This window comes from Pithys albifrons, chromosome 27 (genome assembly GCF_047495875.1).
Source record: "Pithys albifrons albifrons isolate INPA30051 chromosome 27, PitAlb_v1, whole genome shotgun sequence".
In the NCBI taxonomy this organism is placed as follows: Eukaryota; Metazoa; Chordata; class Aves; order Passeriformes; family Thamnophilidae; genus Pithys; species Pithys albifrons.
In genome coordinates, this window is record NC_092484.1 from 2424894 (window position 1) to 2444849 (window position 19956).

At 55.0% G+C, this 19956-nt stretch overlaps 1 protein-coding gene across 3 annotated transcripts in view; it reads left to right on the top strand.

Annotated features, from left to right (window-relative positions):
* Positions 1–19956, top strand: part of SUGP1 (SURP and G-patch domain containing 1) — a 31985-nt gene that overhangs the window by 6241 nt on the left and 5788 nt on the right. Inside the window, exons 4-12 of one of the 3 annotated variants that reach the window (XM_071578387.1) lie at positions 838–1053; positions 3350–3473; positions 4967–5070; positions 6729–6852; positions 8747–9216; positions 15463–15569; positions 18159–18336; positions 18472–18578; positions 19454–19599. In XM_071578387.1, the coding sequence (XP_071434488.1) occupies positions 838–1053; positions 3350–3473; positions 4967–5070; positions 6729–6852; positions 8747–9216; positions 15463–15569; positions 18159–18336; positions 18472–18578; positions 19454–19599 (1576 nt within the window). The remainder of the gene's footprint in view (positions 1–837; positions 1054–3349; positions 3474–4966; positions 5071–6728; positions 6853–8746; positions 9217–15462; positions 15570–18158; positions 18337–18471; positions 18579–19453; positions 19600–19956) is intronic. The other 2 variants (XM_071578389.1, XM_071578388.1) reach the window with 2 other exon arrangements.

Consider the following 19956-nt stretch of genomic DNA (forward strand, 5'->3'; position numbering starts at 1 on the left):
CTCCCATTCCAATTCCATTAAACTGCCTCCCATTCCTTTAAACCCCCTCTCATTCCCATTCCATTAAACTCATTCCCACTCCTTCGATTGAATCCCTTCACCAAACCATTAAATTCCCTGTAATTACACACCACATTGGCCCCTTTCCTGCTGATTCCCTGGGCAGTTCCCGATTCCCTGGGCAGTTCCCGATTCCCTGGGCAGTTCCCGATTCCCTGAGCAGTTCCCAATTCCCTGGGCAATTCTCGATTCCCTGGGCAGTTCCCGATTCCCTGGGCAGTTCCCGATTCCCTGGGCAGTTCCCGATTCCCTGAGCAGTTCCCAATTCCCTGAGCCGTTCTCATTCCCTGGGCAATTCTCGATTCCCTGGGCAGTTCCCGATTCCCTGGGCAGTTCCCGATTCCCTGGGCAGTTCCCGATTCCCTGAGCAGTTCCCAATTCCCTGGGCAGTTCCCGATTCCCTGGGCAGTTCCCGATTCCCTGGGCAGTTCCCGATTCCCTGAGCAGTTCCCGATTCCCTGGGCAGTTCCCGATTCCCTGAGCAGTTCCCGATTCCCTGGGCAGTTCCCAATTCCCTGAGCCGTTCTCATTCCCTGGGCAGTTCCCATTATTCCCTGATCGGTTCCCGATTCCCTGATCGGTTCCCGATTCCCTGAGCAGTTCCCATTATTCCCTGAGCCGTTCCCATTCCTTGAGCCGTTCCCATTCCTTGAGCCGTTCCCATTCCTTGAGCCGTTCCCGTTCCCTGATCAGTTCCCATTCCCTGCGCTGTTCCCATTCCCTGAGCCGTTCCCATTCCCATTCCCTGACCCTGGGTTGTGTCCCCTCTCCCCACAGAGCCGCCCCCCAGCTCCGGCGCTGGCTCCGTGCCCGCTCCGTGCCCCGGGAAGCGCCCGGTGGGGAAGCGGCAGCTGCTGAGCCGGATGTTGGTGCAGGCTCGGAGCCTGAGCCTGCCCCGGCCCGGCCCCGCCCGGCCCCTGGCGCGCGTCTTCCAGAGCCCCGACGACGACGACGACGACGACGAGGACTATGAGCAGTGGCTGGAGATCAAAGGTCAGTGGCTCCCTGTGCTCCATCAGCTGGGATGCAGGAGCACCAATCCCAGCATTGGCTGTCCATGTAAGGACCTGTGCTCCGTGGGTTGGGATGCAGGAGCACCAATCCCAGCATTGGCTGTCCATGTAAGGACCTGTGCTCCATGGGTTGGGATGCAGGAGCACCAATCCCAGCATTGGGTTGGATGGAGGGACAGGGAATCAAAGGTCAGTGGCTCCCTGTGCTCCATCATCTGGGATGCAGGAGCACCAATCCCAGGATTGGCTGTCCATGTAAGGACCTGTGCCCCATGGGTTGGGATGCAGGAGCACCAATCCTGGAATAAGATTGGATGTAGGGACAGGATTGTGACCAGTGGCTGCAGATCAAAGGTCAGTGGCTCCCTGTGCTCCATCATCTGGGATGCAGGAGCACCAATCCCAGGATTGGGTTGGATGGAGGGACAGGGAATCAAAGGTCAGTGCCTGCCTGTGCTCCATCATTTGGGATGCAGGAGAACCAATCCTGGGATAAGACTTGATGTAGGGACAGGACTATGAGCAGTGGCTGCAGATCAAAGGTCAGTGATTCCCTTTGCTCCATGGGTTGGGATGCAGGACCACCAATCCCAGGATTGGCTGTCCATGTAAGGACCTGTGCTCCATGGGTTGGGATGCAGGAGCACCAGTCCTGGAATAAGTCTTGATGTAGGGACAGGACTACGAGCAGTGGCTGCAGATCAAAGGTCAGAGGCTCCCTGTGCTCCATGGGTTGGGATGCAGGAGCACCAGTCCTGGAATAAGTCTTGATGTAGGGACAGGACTACGAGCAGTGGCTGCAGATCAAAGGTCAGTGGCTTCCTGTGCTCCATGGGTTGGGATGCAGGAGCACCAATCCCAGGACTGGGTTGGATGGAGGGACAGGGAATCAAAGGTCAATGGCTCCCTGTGCTCCATCATTTGGGATGCAGGAGCACGAATCCCAGGATTGGGTTGGATGTAGGGACAGGGAGTCAAAGGTCAGAGGCTCCCTGTGCTCCGTGGGTTGGGATGCAGGAGCACCAATCCTGGGATAAGTCTTGGTGTAGGAACAGGACGATGAGCAGTGGCTGCAGATCAAAGGTCAGTGATTCCCTGTGCTCCATGGATTGGGATGCAGGAGCAACAATCCTGGGATAAGTCTTGGTGTAGGGACAGCACTAAGAGCAGTGGCTGCAGATCAAAGGTCAGTGATTCCCTTTGCTCCATGGATTGGGATGCAGGAGCACCAATCCCAGGATAATGTTGGGTGGAGGGACAGGGAATCAAAGGTCAGTGGCTCCCTGTGCTCCATGGTTTGGGATGCAGGAGCACCAATCCCAGGATTGGGTTGGATGGAGGGACAGGGAATCAAAGGTCAGTGCCTGCCTGTGCTCCATCATTTGGGATTCAGGAGCACCAATCCTGGGATAAGGATTCAATTAGGGACCTGTGCTCCATGGGTTGGGATGCAGGAGCACCAGCCAAATCATTCTGGAATTCTGGGATTTCCAAAGGGTTTTAAGCCTCTGACAGGTGTCAGTGACACCAGAGGACCCCATGGATGACCCTCCAGGTCCCTCCCAACCATTCCATGATTCCACATCCCTTATTTCCAAAGGGTTTTAAGCCTCTGACAGATGGGACCCAATGGATGATCCTCCAGGTGCTTTCCAACCCAAACCATTCCAGGATTCTGGGATCTGATTTCCAAAGGGTTTTGAGCCTCTGACAGGTGTCAATGACACCAGAGGACCCAATGGATGATCCTCCAGGTCCCTCCCAACCATTCCATGATTCCACATCCCTTATTTCCAAAGGGTGTTAAGCCTCTGACAGGTGTCAATGACACCAGAGGACCCACTGGATGACCCTCCAGGTCCTTCCCAACCATTCCATGATTCCACATCCCTTATTTCCAAAGGGTTTTAAGCCTCTGACAGGTGGGACCCAATGGATGATCCTCCAGGTCCCTCCCAACCATTCCATGATTCCACACCCCTTATTTCCAAAGGGTTTTAAGTCTCTGACAGGTGTCAGTGACACCAAGGGAGCCAATGGATGATCCTCCAGGTCCCTCCCAACCCAAACCATCCCAGGTTCCAACCCTTGGGCTTTTCCTCGTAGGAACCACCCATCCAACCCGAAGCCAGTGAGTTGGGAATTGGGATTTCTCCAGCTGTGCACACCTTGGATCTGACCTTTTCTCTCCCCACCCCCTTCTGCCTCCGTGGTTTTTAGCAGTAATTGCCTGTGTGGTGTGTGATTGAACCCCAGTACTGACAGCCTGCTTAAAGTTTTACCCCCAGAGGACCCGGAGACCCGGGATGTGGTGGAAAAGCTGGCCAGGTTCGTGGCTGAAGGGGGTCCAGAGTTGGAGAAGCTTGCCATGGAGAACTACAAGGACAATCCAGCTTTTTCGTAAGTGTGGGAGGAGCATTCCCGAGGGAAAGGCGGCAGGAGGAAATGGTGGTGTTTGGGTTCGTTGGGATTCCTCTTGGTTGGGCATTCCCAGCCCCTGGAAGTGGCCAAGGTCAGGTTGGAGCAGCCTGGGATGGTGGGAGGTGTCCCTGCCCATGGTGGGGTGGGATGGGATGGGATGGGCTTTTGGGCCAAACCATTCTGGGATTCTGGGATCTGATTTCCAAAGGGTATTAAACCTCTGAGAAGTGTTAGTGACACCAGAGGACCCAATAGATGATCCCCAGGTCCCTCCCAACCATTCCATGATTCCACATCCCTTATTTCCAAAGGGTTTTAAGCCTCTGACAGGTGGGACACAATGGATGATCTTCCAGGTCCCTCCCAACCATTCCATGATTCCACACCCCTTATTTCCAAAGGATTTTAAGCCTGTGAGAAGTGTCAGTGACACCAGAGGACCCAATGGATGATCCCCAGGTCCCTCCCAACCATTCCATGATTCCACATCCCTTATTTCCAAAGGGTTTTAAGCCTCTGACAGGTGGGACCCAATGGATGATTCTCCAGGTCCTTCCCAACCATTCCATGATTCCACATCCCTTATTTCCAAGGATTTTAAGCCTCTGACAGGTGTCAGTGACACCAAGAGGAGTCTCACCAGCAATGGATGATCTTCCAGGTCCTTCCCAACCATTCCATGATTCCACATCCCTTATTTCCAAAGGGTTTTAAGTCTCTGACAGGTGTCAGTGACACCAAGAGGAGTCTCACCAGCAATGGATGATCTTCCAGGTCCTTCCCAACCATTCCATGATTCCACATCCCTTATTTCCAAAGGGTTTTAAGCCTCTGACAGGTGGGACCCAATGGATGATCCTCCAGGTCCCTCCCAACCATTCCATGATTCCACATCCCTTATTTCCAAAGGGTTTTAAGCCTCTGACAGGTGGGACTCAATGGATGATCCTCCAGGTCCTTCCCAACCATTCCATGATTCCACATCCCTTATTTCCAAAGTTTTTAAACCTCTGATAGGTGGGACCCAATGGATGATCCTCCAGGTCCTTCCCAACCATTCCATGATTCCACATCCCTTATTTCCAAAGTTTTTAAGCCTCTGACAGGTGGGACTCACTGGATGATCCTCCAGGTCCTTCCCAACCATTCCATGATTCCACATCCCTTATTTCCAAAGTTTTTAAGCCTCTGACAGGTGGGACTCACTGGATGATCCTCCAGGTCCTTCCCAACCATTCCATGATTCCACATCCCTTATTTCCAAAGTTTTTAAGCCTCTGACAGGTGGGACCCACTGGATGATCCTCCAGGTCCCTCCCAACCCAAACCATTCCAGGACTCCATGACAATTTATTGGATAATTCATCCATTTCCACTTGGAATTTCACCACTTTCTCCCCCAGATTATCAACATTTACAGAATTATTCCTAATCCAAGGTGTTTATTTCCTGTTTTTTCCCTCCATCTCCAGGTTTTTGCACGATAAGAACAGCAGAGATTTCCTTTACTACAGAAAGAAAGTGGCAGAAATAAAGAAAGAGAATGAAAGTTCTCAGGGATCCTCTTCCCACAAAGGTAATTCCCACTGGGAAAAATGAGCTGCACAAACTTCAATTTTCATTTATTTGTTGCCTGGGACTGGGTTGGGGGTTTTATTTTTGGAGGATTTTTTGCTTTTAATCTGCTGTTTGTAAAGAATATTTTAAGGATAGAAGGAGGTGGTGACAAAACCACCACAGTGGAGTCAATTTTGGGGCTAAAAAGGGGATTTTTTTTTTTTCCCCCCAAACATTCCATGTTTTTGGGAAAAAAATTTTCCTTGCAGTTCTCCAGAATATTTCAATTTAACTGAAATAATTCTCCCTGAAAATACAATGTAGGAAAGGCCTTTTTTAATTATTTTTTTCTTCTAAATGGAAATAATTTCCTTGAGTTTTTACCATAATTCCCATTTTTGCTGCTGTTTCCTTTGGGATACAAATCCTTGGAATGGAGGGAATAATTCCAGCAGGATTGGGTGATTTTTTTGGTGGCTGTGAAGGCTCCTGGAATTATTTCCTTGTTCCTTATATAAATTTTTTTCCTGGGAATTCCATGCTCAGAGCCTTGGGATGAGGCTGGAACAGCCAGGGGAGGATTGGGATTATTCCCTGGGGAATTTCCTGGGATTGGGGGGTTGGTGGATTTTCCAGAGGTTTTCCCATTTTTCCTGGGTACTTCAAGGGGGAAAAAGGGGTTAAGGAGGGAAATTCCTGAGGGGTGGAATTTTATGGAAAAATGCCTGGCACAGGGAAAAGTGGAAATTAGGGATAATCCTGAGGGATGGAATTCCATGGAAAAAAATGCCTGGCACAGGGAAACTGGAATTTGGGAATAATCCTGAGGGTGTAACCCCCGGGCAGTGCCCAGCACAGGGAAACTGGAATTTGGGAATAATCCTGAGGGTGTAACCCCCGGGCAGTGCCTGGCACAGGGAAACTGGAATTTGGGAATGATCCTGAGGGTGTAACCCCCGGGCAGTGCCCGGCACAGGGAAACTGGAATTTGGGAATCCTGAGGGTGTAACCCCCGGGCAGTGCCCGGCTCAGGGAAACTGGAATTTGGGAATCCTGAGGGTGTAACTCCCGGGCAGTGCCCAGCACAGGGAAACTGGAATTTGGGAATCCTGAGGGTGTAACTCCCGGGCAGTGCCTGGCACAGGGAAACTGGAATTTGGGAATCCTGAGGGTGTAACCCCCGGGCAGTGCCCGGCACAGGGAAACTGGAATTTGGGAATCCTGAGGGTGTAACCCCCGGGCAGTGCCTGGCACAGGGAAACTGGAATTTGGGAATCCTCAGGGTGTAACTCCCGGGCAGTGCCCGGGACAGGGAAAGAGGAAACTGGAATTTGGGAATGATCCTGAGGGTGTAACTCCCGGGCAGTGCCCAGCACAGGGAAACTGGAATTTGGGAATGATCCTGAGGGTGTAACTCCCGGGCAGTGCCTGGCACAGGGAAACTGGAATTTGGGAATCCTGAGGGTGTAACCCCCGGGCAGTGCCCGGCTCAGGTGCAGCCGCTCGGGGGCAGTTCGGGCCGTACAACGTGTCTCTCTCTCTCTCTCTCTCTGTGCCCCCCGTGCCCACCAAACCCCCGCTTTGCCCTGGTCTGTTCTGCCCTGGGGGGTCCTTAGAGCAGGGCAGGCTTTGGCTGTGCTGGCTGAGCTGGGCCCAGCACTCACAACCTGCTTAAAGTTTCACCCCCAGCCGACGAAGAGACCAAGAGATCGGCGGAGAGACTGGCCCAGGCTGTGGCAGAGCAGGGCCCAGAGGGGGAGGCCGAGGCCCTGCAGGAGCACAGGGACAGCCCTGCCTTCAGGTGGGCACAGCCTGCTGGGTTTGGGGGGCAATGGGGGGTGTGGGGGGCTTAGACTGGGCTTTTCTGGGGGGAAAAGGGGGTGTGGGGGGCTTAGACTGGGCTTTTCTGGGGGGTAAAGGGGGTGTGGGGGGCTTAGACTGGGCTTTTCTGGGGGGAAAAGGGGGTGTGGGGGGCTTAGACTGGGCTTTTCTGGGGGGTAAAGGGGGTGTGGGGGGCTTAGACTGGGCTTTTCTGGGGGGAAAATGGAGTGTGGGGTTTAAACTGGGCTTTTCTGGGGTGCAAATGGGGTGTGGGGGCTTAGGCTGGGCTTTTCTGGGGGGCAAATGGGGTGTGGGGGGCTTAGACTGGGCTTTTCTGGGGGGAAAAGGGGGTGTGGGGGGCTTAGACTGGGCTTTTCTGGGGGGAAAAGGGGGTGTGGGGGGCTTAGACTGGGCTTTTCTGGGGGGAAAATGGGGTGTGGGGGGCTTAGACTGGGTTTTTCTGGGGGGAAAAGGGGGTGTGGGGGGCTTAGACTGGGCTTTTCTGGGGGGGAAAGGGGGTGTGGGGGGCTTAGACTGGGCTTTTCTGGGGGGAAAATGGGGTGTGGGGGGCTTAGACTGGGCTTTTCTGGGGGGGAAAGGAGTGTGGGGCTTAAATTTGGCTGGTTTGGGGGGGTTTGTAGGAAAAATAAGAAAGTGTGGGGCTTAGACTGGGCTTTTCTGGGGAAAAAATGGGAAGTGGGGCTTAGACTGGGCTTTTCTGGGGGGAAAAGGGGGTGTGGGGGGCTTAGACTGGGCTTTTCTAGGGGGAAAAGGGGGTGTGGGGGGCTTAGACTGGGCTTTTCTGGGGGGTAAAGGGGGTGTGGGGGGGCTTAGACTGGGCTTTTCTGGGGGGAAAAGGGGGTGTGGGGGGCTTAGACTGGGCTTTTCTGGGGGGTAAAGGGAGTGTGGAGGGCTTAGACTGGGCTTTTCTGGGGAAAAAGTGGGAAGTGGGGCTTAGACTGGGCTTTTCTGGGGGGTAAAGGGGGTGTGGGGGGCTTAGACTGGGCTTTTCTGGGGGGAAAAGGGGGTGTGGGGGGCTTAGACTGGGCTTTTCTGGGGGGAAAAGGGGGTGTGGGGGCTTAGACTGGGCGTTTCTAGGGGGTAAAGGGGGTGTGGGGGGCTTAGACTGGGCTTTTCTGGGGGGAAAAGGGGGTGTGGAGGGCTTAGGCTGGGCTTTTCTGGGGAAAAAATGGGGAGTGGGGCTTAAACTGGGCTTTTCTGGGGGGCAAATGGGGTGTGGGGGGCTTAGACTGGGCTTTTCTAGGGGGTAAAGGGGGTGTGGGGGGCTTAGACTGGGCTTTTCTGGGGGGAAAAGGGGGTGTGGAGCTTAAACTTGGCTGGTTTGGGGGGGAAAAAGGGGGTGTGGGGCTTAGACTGGGCTTTTTGGGAGGAAAGGGGGGGGTGTGGGGCTTAGACTGGGCTTTTCTGGGGGGAGAAAGGGGGTGTGGGGCTTAGACTGGGCTTTTCTGGGGAAAAAATGGGGAGTGGGGCTTAGACTGGGCTTTTCTGGGGGGAAAAGGGGGGTGTGGGGGGCTTAGACTGGGCTTTTCTGGGGGGAAATGGGGATGTGGGGCTTAGACTGGGCTTTTCTGGGGGGAGAAAGGGGGTGTGGGGCTTAGACTGGGCTTTTCTGGGGGAGAAAATGGGGTGTGGAGCTTAAACTTGGACCAAGGGTTGGACTTGATGATCTCGGAGGGCTTTTCCACCCCAATCCATTCTGTGGTTCCATGACAGCCCTGCAGTGGCTGCAGCTGCACACAGGATGGTGCTGCAGAGCTGGGAATTCGTGGGAAGGGAAATCCTGGAGCAAACTGCTGATCCCAGCCCTGTGTGTGGCTGAACTTTCTCCTTTTGTGCTTTGTTTTTTTTTGTAGGTTTTTATATGAGCCAAACAGCAAAGGCTACAAATATTACAGGCAGAAGCTGGAGGAGTTCCAGAAGGCCAAGGGCAGCCCTGGCTGTGCCCCTTTCCCTGGAGAGCATGGCCTGAAAAGGAAAACCAGCCCTGAGGCTTCTCCATCCCCCCTGTGCTTCCCACCCCTGCCCTCCCCTCTGCCCCTCCCCGTGCCCATTCCTGCCCCTCTGCCCCTCCCTGTGCCCATTCCCGCCCCTCTTCCCGTGCCCCTGGCAGTGCCCCCACCCCTTGCTGTGCCTTCCTCCTCGCCCTCTCCCTCCTCCTCCTCCTCCACGACCCCCCCAGACCCCTCAGTCCCCTCCACCCCCACGGCTGCCCCAGGGACCACCAAGAAGAAGAGGAAGAGCCGGTGGGGGCCGGAGGAGGACAAGGTGGAGCTGCCTCTGCCACAGCTGGTGCAGCAACTGGACTCTCCCTCCCCTCTCTCAGGTTGGTGGGGCTGGAAATTGTCTTTATTTCCCTCAGTTTTCCCTCTGCCTGAGCTTTCTGTGAGCAGCAAACAGGGGGGGTTTGATCTCCTGGAGTGTCTCCTTGGGTGGCAGCTCCTTGTCCTTGAGCCAGCCCTTCCCTGGGGGCATCCGACATAACCCTCCTTATCCCCCTGGCACCAAGGCTTGGATTTTACCACCCCCCTGCCCTCTGGAAATGCTGCTGTGCTGCATTTCCCTCCAGGAGAGTGCCAGGAAACCCCTCTCAAGGCTTGACCTGTGTCTGTTCCCCATGGTGGGATGAAATCCTTGGAGCACAGCTTGGAATCTTGGCCTCTTTGGGTTCCTTGGAGCTCCACAGGCCTCATCCAGCTCTTGCTGCTTCACCTGCCAGGGCCATCCAAGGGTGCAGCTCTTTCCAGTCCAGCTGGACTCTCCCTCCCCTCTCTCAGGTTGGTGGGGCTGGAAATTGTCTTTATTTCCCTCAATTTTCCCTCTGCCTGAGCTTTCTGTGAGCAGCAAACAGGGGGGGTTTGATCTCCTGGAGTGTCTCCTTGGGGGGCAGCTCCATGTCCTGGAGTCAGCCCTTGCCTTGAGCCAGCAGGTCCTTGGGATGCTCCTGGGGCTGGAATTCCTGCCCAGCATTCCCAGCTGGCTCAGCCTGTTCAGTTCTGGCTCCAGCAGGTCCTTGGGATGCTCCTGGGTCTGGAATTCCTGCCCAGCATTCCCAGCTGGATCAGCCTGTGCAGTTTATGGCTCCAGCACATCCCTGGGATGCTCCTGGGGCTGGAATTCCTGCCCAGCATTCCCAGCTGGCTCAGCCTGTTCCGTTCTGGCTCCAGCACATTCCTGGGATGCTCCTGGGCCTGGAATTCCTGCCCAGCATTCTCAGCTGGCTCAGCCTGTGGAGTTCTGGCTCCAGCAGGTCCTTGCGATGCTCCTGGGGCTGGAATTCCTGCCCAGCATTCCCAGTTGGATCAGCCTGTGCAGTTTATGGCTCCAGCACATCCCTGGGATGCTCCTGGGGCTGGAATTCCTGCCCAGTATTCCCAGCTGGGTCAGCCTGTGCAGTTCTGGCTCCAGAAGGAATTCCTGGGATGCTCCTGGGGCTGGAATTCCTGCCCAGCATTCCCAGCTGGTTCAGCCTGTGGAGTTCTGGCTCCAGAAGGAATTCCTGGGATGCTCCTGTGGCTGGAATTCCTGCCCAGCATTCCCAGTTGGATCATCCTGTGCAGTTCATGGCTCCAGCACATTCCTGGGATGCTCCTGGGCCTGGAATTCCTGCCCAACATTCCCAGTTGGATCAGACTGGGCTGGCTCTGCTGCCTGGCCCTTCCCAGCTCAGGGAAGAGGGAAAGATTCTGTCTCTTATCCAGCACTTCCAGTGCAGATGGAGAGGAATTCCTGGCAATTCTGGCCTGCACAGAATTCCATGGACTCTGCCCTTGTCTCGCTGCTCCTTGCAGGGATCAGATCCAAAAATCTCCCCTGATTTTGTGTTTCTGGTGGATATTTTTTTTCCTTGCAGAAGCTGAAGAGGCTTCTCAAGCACAGCAGGCTCTGCCTCAGTGCTGCAGTGGGGGGACTGCAGGGTTATCCATGTGCTCATTCCAGCATTCTGGAATCCCTCAGGCTCCTTTAACCCCCCCCTGCTTGGGCAGAACATGCTCCTGGTGCTCCTGCTCCCTTTTCCACAGGGATTTGTGTCAGGCCCAAGGAAAGGACAGCAAGGACTTTACCAGGCAGAACAAATCAGCCCTTAATGCCCTGCAGGGGGAAGGATTAATTCCTGTTATCAATCCAGTTGGACTAATCCCTCTTTGGAATTAACATCTCCAACCTGACAGGTGAAGAGGGTTCCAAATTGCAGCTCCTGTGGAGGGGCAGAGCTGTTCTGGGCCCTAAATATTTATGTCCTAGTCCTTTATCCTTAGCAACTGTTTTGGATTTAGTGGAGGATTCTTTCCCTGTTTTCTCTCAGGGATAAATCAGGAATGTGGAGAGGAGAAAGTGGGGCCTTTTGGGGCAGAGACAAGACTCCTTTTCAATGTATTGATACCCCAAAACTTCCCTGGTGCCCTGCAGGGACTGAGGGAGGGTCTGAAAAGCTGACCCAGAATGGAAATGGGAGAACTCTGGGGGTTAATGACAAATCTCAGGCTGGCACTGGGACTTCCTGAGCCTGCCTTGGGTTGGCTCTGATTAGTTTGGATTAAGATCTTGAGGCTCTGAAGGAAGAAATCACTTCTGGGTTGGGATTCCTGCTGTCCTTAAAGGACATTGTTCCCTTCTCCTGCAACGAGCTGCTCTTCAGGCATCTGGGAGAGGGAGAAACCTTCAGGTGTTGCTCTGCCAATGCTGCAGAGATGCTGCACCATTAACCCTGTGGGCAAAGCTGGTGTCATTCCAGGGGGAAAAAAAGGGATTTATCCCAACCCTGCTGAAGATGAGACTGAGAAGCAGCTCCTTATCTTGTGTCTGGTGCCAGAAGGTGTGAGGAGCTTCCACATCTTATTTATTTCCATGCAAATTGGGGGTTATTTGGGAGCCCTTTTCCATCTGCAGGTGCAGCTCTGCCTTTGCTCACAACTTTGGGCCAAGGCCACAGAAACCCCTCCCAGGGCTGAATTCCTGCAGGGAATTCCTGCAAGTCTGCCAAGGCCCAGAGCAGTGGGACAAGGCAAGCAGGGATTTGGGAAGGGAAGGTTTGGGAAGGGGAAGGGGAAGGGGAAAGGGGAAGGGGAAGGGGAAGGGGAAGGGGAAGGGGAAGGGGAAGGGGAAGGGGAAGGGGAAGGGGAGGGGAAGGGAAGGGAAAGGGGAAGGGAAAGGGGAGGAAAAGGAAAGGAAAAGGGAAGGGAAAGGAAAAGGGAAGGGAAAGGAAAAGGGGAGGGAAAGGAAAAGGGGAGGGAAAGGAAAAGGGGGAGGGAAAGGAAAAGGGGAGGGAAAGGAAAAGGGGAGGGAAAGGAAAAGGGAGGGAGGAAAGGAAAAGGGGAGGGAAAGGAAAAGGGGAGGGAAAGGAAAAGGGGAGGGAGGGAAAGGAAAAGGGGAGGGAAAGGAAAAGGGGAGGGAAAGGAAAAGGGGAGGGAAAGGGAAGGGGAAGGGAAAGGGAAGGGGAAGGGAAAGGGAAGGGAAAGGGAAAGGGAAAGGAAAAGGGAAGGGAAAGGAAAAGGGGAGGGAAAGGAAAAGGGGAGGGAAAGGAAAAGGGGAGGGGAAGGAAAGGAAAGGGGAAGGAAAGGGAAGAGAAAGGAAAGGAAAGGAAAAAGGAAAGGAAAGGGAAGGAAGGGAAAGGGAAGGAAGAGAAAGGAAAGGGAAGAGAAAGGAAAGGAAAGGAAAAGGAAAAGGGAAAGAAGGAGCAGCAGGATCTGATTCCTGGGCAGGGCCAGAGGATGCTCAGCCTCCCCTTCCAGGGGTTGTGCCAGCTGGGAAGGCACTGCCTGGGCAGCCTCTGGAGCTCAGCCTGGCTGTTCCTGCAGCCCAAGGGGAGGCACACGGAGCTGCTGTGCCCTCTGGGAAGGGCAGAGCTCTCCCTGGAGCACTCAGGGAAAGCTTTGCCATTCCCTGGGCTGGGAAGTGATGCCAGAGTGTCCCAGTGTGGGGCTGAGTCCTCTCCCTGCATCAATCCCATTCCCAGCTCTCCCAGGGAGAATCCAGGCTGGTCCCCAACAAGGAATGGGATTATCCTTCTCTGTGCTCCCATTTCCTGGGAGCTGCCAGTGCCTTTCCCATTCCCTGCTCGTGGAAAACCTCAGGCAGTGTTTTATGTAACCAGGTTGGGTGTGCAGAGCCTGGAGGGGTGGGAAGAGCTGGGGAATGTTCTCCTTGGAAGGCTGGAATTTGGGAAACCACTTGGAAATCTGTGGGGAGGGAGAGGGAGACCAGAGGGCTCAGATCAGGTACCCTGAGTGGGAATAATGGGAAGGGGACACCAACCCTGGGGCCTCATTAAGGTGCTGTGCAGACACCACATGTCCTGCACAACCACCCTGCTGTAATTGGGCTTCATAATTAATAGATAATGAATAATGAATGAGGCAGCATTTAACTGGCCCCACACTCACACCCAGGGCTTTGCAGTCAGCAGGAGGAAAATCCTTCCCCCTGCAGTGAAAAATGCAACGTGGTCCTGAGTCTGTGAATGCCTTAAATATTTCAGGGGTGGCATCTGAGCCCTGGAGGAGCTCCAGCCCTGGAGAAATCCACTTGGCAAGGGAATCTCTCCTGGAAATCTCTCTTTTTTTTGCAGCCCTAGCAGTGTTTTTATTAATTCCCTTCACACTGCAGCCTTTCTAAAGAGGATTCCTTCTCTCTCTTCCCTTTGACTTCCCTTTGGAACTCGGAGTGGTCATTTTAAATCCCCAAAATGCCCTGCCCAGAAAAATGGGAAGATGCAATTCCAGGGATTAGGTGGTAAAACAGCACAAGTCATTCCAAAGGAGGGGCTCCCAACAGGAGATTCTGCAGAGAAAATTCCCCTTTTTTGGGCAGGGGTGGAATTTCCAGAGCCTGGAGGTGGAAACTGGGACCTCCCTGAGGAGTGTGGAATTCCAAGGGGAGGATAATTCTAATTCTAATGTGGGAATTTGCTTTGGGTTGGGGGTGAAGCTGCTCTGGAGAGTCCTGGGCTGGCTCCACTCGGGATAATTCACCTTTTGGAATGGCTGAGCTTCACCTGCAGCTTTAGGAGGGGAAAAAAAGCTTAAGGAGAAATGATTTTTGAAGCAGATTTGCAGCCCTGGGAGTCTCCCAGCACATCTTGGGCTGGGGCAGGGAAGGCAAAGGAGCTGCTGCCCAGTGACTTCCCAGCTCCTGTGATTCCTGAATCCTCCAGGATTGAGTGTCTCCATCCTGGATCCATGAAATGGGTGTAAAACTCCATCCCTGGGAGTGTCCCAGGCCAGGCTGGAGCCACCTGGGATAGTGGTGGGACTGGATGGGCTTTGAGGTCCCTCTAAAGCCAAAGGATTCCAGGATTCTCTGATTCCATGAACGTGGTGAGAGGATGGTCAAGATGGGACCAACCTAAAGGGGCTCCAGAAGAGCTGGAGAAGGACTTGGGACAAGGGATGGAGGGACAGGACACAGGGAATGGCTTCCTGTGGAAAGAGGGGATATTGGGAAGGGATTCTTGGCTGGGAGGGTGGGGAGGGGCTGGCCCAGGTTATTCCATGGATGTTCCACCCCTGGGAGTGTCCCAGGCCAGGCAGGAGCCACCTGGGACAGTGGGAGGTGTCCCTGCCCAGGGCAGGGGGTGGCACTGGGTGGGCTTGGAGGTCCTTCCAACCCAACCCAGTCTGGGATTCTCTGATTCCATGAACGTGGTAAGAGGATGGTGTGAAGATGGGACCAACCTAAAGGGGCTCCAGGAGAGCTGGAGAAGGACTTGGGACAAGGGATGGAGGGACAGGACACAGGGAATAACTTCCCATGGACAGAGGGGATATTGGGAAGGAATTCCTGGCTGGGAGGGAAAGGAATCCCAGAGAAGCTCCAGCCCTGGGAGTGTCCAAGGCCAGGCTGGAGAAGAGAAGGTTCCAGGGAAACCTGAGAGCCCCTTCCAGAGCCTGAAGGGGCTCCAGGAGAGCTGGAGAAGGATCTGGGGACAAGGGATGGAGGGACAGGACACAGGGAATGGCTTCCCATGGACAGAGGGGATATTGGGAAGGGATTCTTGGCTGGGAGAGTGGGAAGGGGCTGGGATGGAATTCCCAGAGAAGCTGTGGCTGCTCCATCCCTGGGAGTGCCCAAGGCCAGGCTGGACCAACCTGGGACAGTGGGAGATGCCCCTGCCCATGGCAGGGGGTGGCACTGGGTGATCCTTCAGGTCCTTCCAACCCAAACCAGTCTGGGATTCTCTGATTCCATGAACATGGTGAGAGGATGGTGTGAAGATGGGACCAACCTAAAGGGGCTCCAGGAGAGCTGGAGAAGGACTTGGGACAAGGGATGGAGGGACAGGACACAGGGAATGGCTTCCCATGGACAGAGGGAATATTGGGAAGGGATTCTTGGCTGGGAGGGTGGGGAGAGGCTGTCCCAGGTTTTTCCATGGATGTCCCACCCCTGGGAGTGTCCCAGGCCAGGCTGGACCAACCTGGGACAGTGGGAGATGCCCCTGCCCATGGCAGGGGGTGGCACTGGATGATCCTTCAGGTCCTTCCAACCCAAACCACTCTGGGATTTGGTTTCACTGATCCCTCAGGTTTTTAACAACCCTTGGTCTTGTTTTGTTTTCTTTTTTCTTCTACAGTTCAGGACCTGAAGGGTCTGGGCTACGAGAAGGGGAAGCCAGTTGGTTTGGTGGGGGTGACTGAGCTCTCTGAGGCCCAGAAGAAGCAGCTGAAGGAGCAGCAGGAGGTAAAAAACAATAAACAACCCTGAAATGATCCCCAAATTCCTCAGAGGTGGGGAGGGCAAGGAAAGCTTTGCAGTGATAAATCCCTGGGCTTTGTGCTGGATGCCTGAGGAGCACAGGATGCTGCAGTCAGCAGGAACAGCACAGGGATTTGGGGAATAAGGCTGAGAGCAGCCAATTGCTGCCCTGCCAGCCCAGCCCCAAGATCCAGAGGGCTGGGGGGTCACAGCTGCAGCTGGATCAGGATTGCTCAGCGGGGTGAGGGGAGTTCCTGCAGGATTTGGGGGCAGTGGGAGCACAGCTGGCTCTTGGAGGGAGGTGTTTGTGCCTCTGTGTGCTGGTTTGAAGGTAAATCAGAGGGACAAATGAACCCACCTCAAAAGACTAAATCAGAGTTATAGAATTTACTAAAAGGATTGCAGTGAATACAATGAAAAATTGGGGTTTAACCCCAAAAACATGGATAAATCAGCACCCTGAACAGCATGGGGTTTATTGGGGCACACTGGGACACACTGGGATGCACTGGGACACACTGGGATGCACTGGGACACACTGGGATGCACTGGGACACTCAGGGACGCACTGGGACACTCCGGGGTGCTCTGGGGCACTCTGGGATGCACTGGGACACTGGGATACACTGGGATACTCTGGGACATGTTGGGATACTCTGGGCACACTGGGACACACTGGGATGCACCAGGACACTCTGGGACACTCTGGGACACTCTGGGACACTCTGGGACACACTGAGACACTCTGGGACGCACTGGGACACTCTGGGAATCTCTGGGACACACTGGGACACTCTGGGACGCTCTGGGAAGCACTGGGACACTCTGGGACACACTGGGACACAGTGGGGACACTCTGGGATGATCTGGGATGCTCTGGGAAGCACTGGGACACACTGGGGACACTCTGGGACACACTGGGATGATCTGGGACACTCTGGGATGCTCTGGGAAGCACTGGGACACTCTGGAACACACTGGGGACACTGGAACACACTGGGGACACTCTGGGACACACTGGGGAACACTGGGACACTCTGGGGACACTGGGATACACTGGGGACACTGGAAGACACTGAGGACACTCTGGAACTCACTGGGGACACACTGGGGCACTCTGGGACACACTGGGGACACACTGGGGCACTCTGGGACACACTGGGGACACACTGGGGCACTCTGGGACATACTGGGGACACTGCCAGAGGAACCAGCACATCAGGGAGCTGTTTGGGATGAGATGGAGCAGCAGTTTGGGGTGAGATGGAGCAGCAGTTTGGGGTGAGGTGGAGCAGCAGTTTGGGGTGAGATGGAGCAGCAGTTTGGGGTGAGATGGAGCAGCAGTTTGGGGTGAGATGGAGCAGCAGTTTGGGATGAGATGGAGCAGCAGTTTGGGGTGAGGTGGAGCAGCAGTTTGGGTGAGATGGAGCAGCAGTTTGGGGAGGTGGAGCAGCAGTTTGGGGTGAGATGGAGCAGCAGTTTGGGAGATGGAGCAGCAGTTTGGGGTGAGATGGAGCAGCAGTTTGGGGAGATGGAGCAGCAGTTTGGGGTGAGATGGAGCAGCAGTTTGGGGTGAGATGGAGCAGCAGTTTTCGGGGAGATGGAGCAGCAGTTTGGGGTGAGATGGAGCAGCAGTTTGGGGTGAGATGGAGCAGCAGTTTGGGGTGAGGTGGAGCAGCAGTTTGGGGTGAGGTGGAGCAGCAGTTTGGGGTGAGATGGAGCAGCAGTTTGGGGTGAGATGGAGCAGCAGTTTGGGGTGAGATGGAGCAGCAGTTTGGGGAGATGGAGCAGCAGTTTGGGGTGAGATGGAGCAGCAGTTTGGGGTGAGATGGAGCAGCAGTTTGGGGTGAGATGGAGCAGCAGTTTGGGGTGAGATGGAGCAGCAGTTTGGGATGAGATGGAGCAGCAGTTTGGGGTGAGATGGAGCAGCAGTTTGGGGTGAGGTGGAGCAGCAGTTTGGGGTGAGGTGGAGCAGCAGTTTGGGGGGAGATGGAGCAGCAGTTTGGGGTGAGGTGGAGCAGCAGTTTGGGGTGAGATGGAGCAGCAGTTTGGCGGTGAGGTGGAGCAGCAGTTTGGGGTGAGGTGGAGCAGCAATTTGAGATGAGAGGGAGCAGCAGTTTGGGTGAGATGGAGCAGCAGTTTGGGGTGAGATGGAGCAGCAATTTGAGATGAGAGGGAGCAGCAGTTTGGGGTGAGAGGGAGCAGTTTTGGGTGAGATGGAGCAGCAATTTGAGATGAGAGGGAGCAGCAGTTTGGGGTGAGATGGAGCAGCAGTTTGGGGTGAGATGGAGCAGCAATTTGAGATGAGAGGGAGCAGCAGTTTGGGGTGAGATGGAGCAGCAGTTTGGGGTGAGATGGAGCAGTAGTTTTTGGGGAGATGGAGCAGCAGTTTGGGGTGAGATGGAGCAGCAGTTTGGGGTGAGGTGGAGCAGCAGTTTGGGATGAGATGGAGCAGCAGTTTGGGATGAGATGGAGCAGCAGTTTTTGGGGAGATGGATCAGCAGCTCTGGCCTCAGGGTTGGAGCTCCCCTGAGGTGACACAGGGGGGTCTCTGAGCTCTCCCTGCCCCCCCAGATGCAGCAGATGTACGACATGATCATGAAGCACAAGAGGGCCATGCAGGAGATGCAGATGATGTGGGAGAAGGCCATCCAGCAGCACCAGCATGGCTATGACAGTGATGAGGAGGTGGACAGCGAGCTGGGCACGTGGGAGCACCAGCTGAGGCGCATGGAGATGGACAAGACCCGGGGTGAGGTGTCCCCACATCCCACTGCACATCCCACCTCTCCATCCCCCTTCCTTGTGTTCCTTCAAGGGACTTCCCAACCCCCCTGAGGTCCCAGGGAATGCTCCAGGATCCCTCTTTTCTCTGGTGTTTTGGCAGAGTGGGCTGAGCAGCTGACCCAGATGGGCAGAGGGAAACATTTCATCGGGGACTTCCTCCCACCTGACGAGCTGGAGAAGTTCATGGAGACATTCAAGGCGTTGAAGGTGACACAGCAGGGACTTCCTGGGGTGGTGGCAACACTTCCAAGGCCTGGTTGGAGAAGGGAAGCTCCAGGAAGACCTGAGAGCCTCTTCCAGTGCCTAAAGGGGCTCCAGGAGAGGAATTTGGGACAAGGGATGGAGGGACAGGACACAGGGAATGGCTTCCCATGGCCAGACGGGATATTGGGCAGGAATTCCAACCCCTGGGAGGGTGGGGAGGGACTGAAATGGAATTCCCAGAGGATTCCCCATCCCTGGAAGTGTCCAAGGCCAGGCTGGAGCAACCTGGGACAGTGGGAGGTGTCCCTGCCCATGGCAGGGCTGGCACTGGGTGGGCTTGGAGGTCCTTCCATCCCAAACCCATCCCAGGATTCTACAATTTTGGGGTTTGCTGGAATTCCAGACAATCCTCTCAGACCACCCACTGGTTGGGATAAGAAGCTGCTGATTCCAAGCTGAGGGAAATTGGAATTTTCATCCAGGTGATTGCAGGGAAGTGAAAAGATAAAGCCACAAAAAGCTTCTGCCAAGCCCTTCAGTGGCTGCCAATTCCTCCTGGAGCCAGAACTCCTGGCTGGTGGCACTTCCCTCCCTGTTCCCTGTGCCCACCATGGGCCCTGCTGTGCCCTGCAGAGTCAGGATGAAACAGGAACTGCATCCATTGAGCAACTTAAAATTCAGGAGTTAAATATTTCTCAGCCTGATCTCCCTCAGCATTCCCTGCTCCTGCAGGCTGTGCCAGAGCTGGAATTCCAAGAAATCCTGGCAGTTGTTTCCCAAAACCCATCCTAACTCTGGGCTCCTGAAGCTCCTTTTCCCTTCCCCTGCCCCACAAAATGCCAAATAACCCCCTTCTTGTGCCCTTGGTGTGTGTGCAGGAGGGCAGAGAACCAGATTATTCCGAGTACAAGGAGTTCAAGCTGACTGTGGAGAACATCGGCTACCAGATGCTGATGAAGATGGGCTGGAAGGAAGGAGAAGGGCTGGGATCAGAAGGGCAGGGCATTAAAAACCCTGTCAGCAAGTAAGCAGAGCCTTCCTCCTCATCCTCCTCCTCGTCCTCGTCCTCATCCTCGTCCTCCTCGTCCTCCTCGTCCTCCTCGTCCTCCTCGTCCTCCTCCTCGTCCTCCTCGTCCTCCTCCTCGTCCTCCTCCTCGTCCTCGTCCTCGTCCTCGTCCTCGTCCTCGTCCTCGTCCTCGTCCTCGTCCTCCTCCTCCTCCTCCTCCTCCTCCTCCTCCTCTCCTCCTCCTCCTCCTCCTCCTCCTCCTCCTCCTCCTCCTCCTCCTCCTCCTCCTCCTCCTCCTCCTCCCTGTGCTCCTCATCCTCCTCCTCGTCCTCCTCCTCGTCCTCCTCCTCCTCGTCCTCCTCCTCGTCCTCCTCC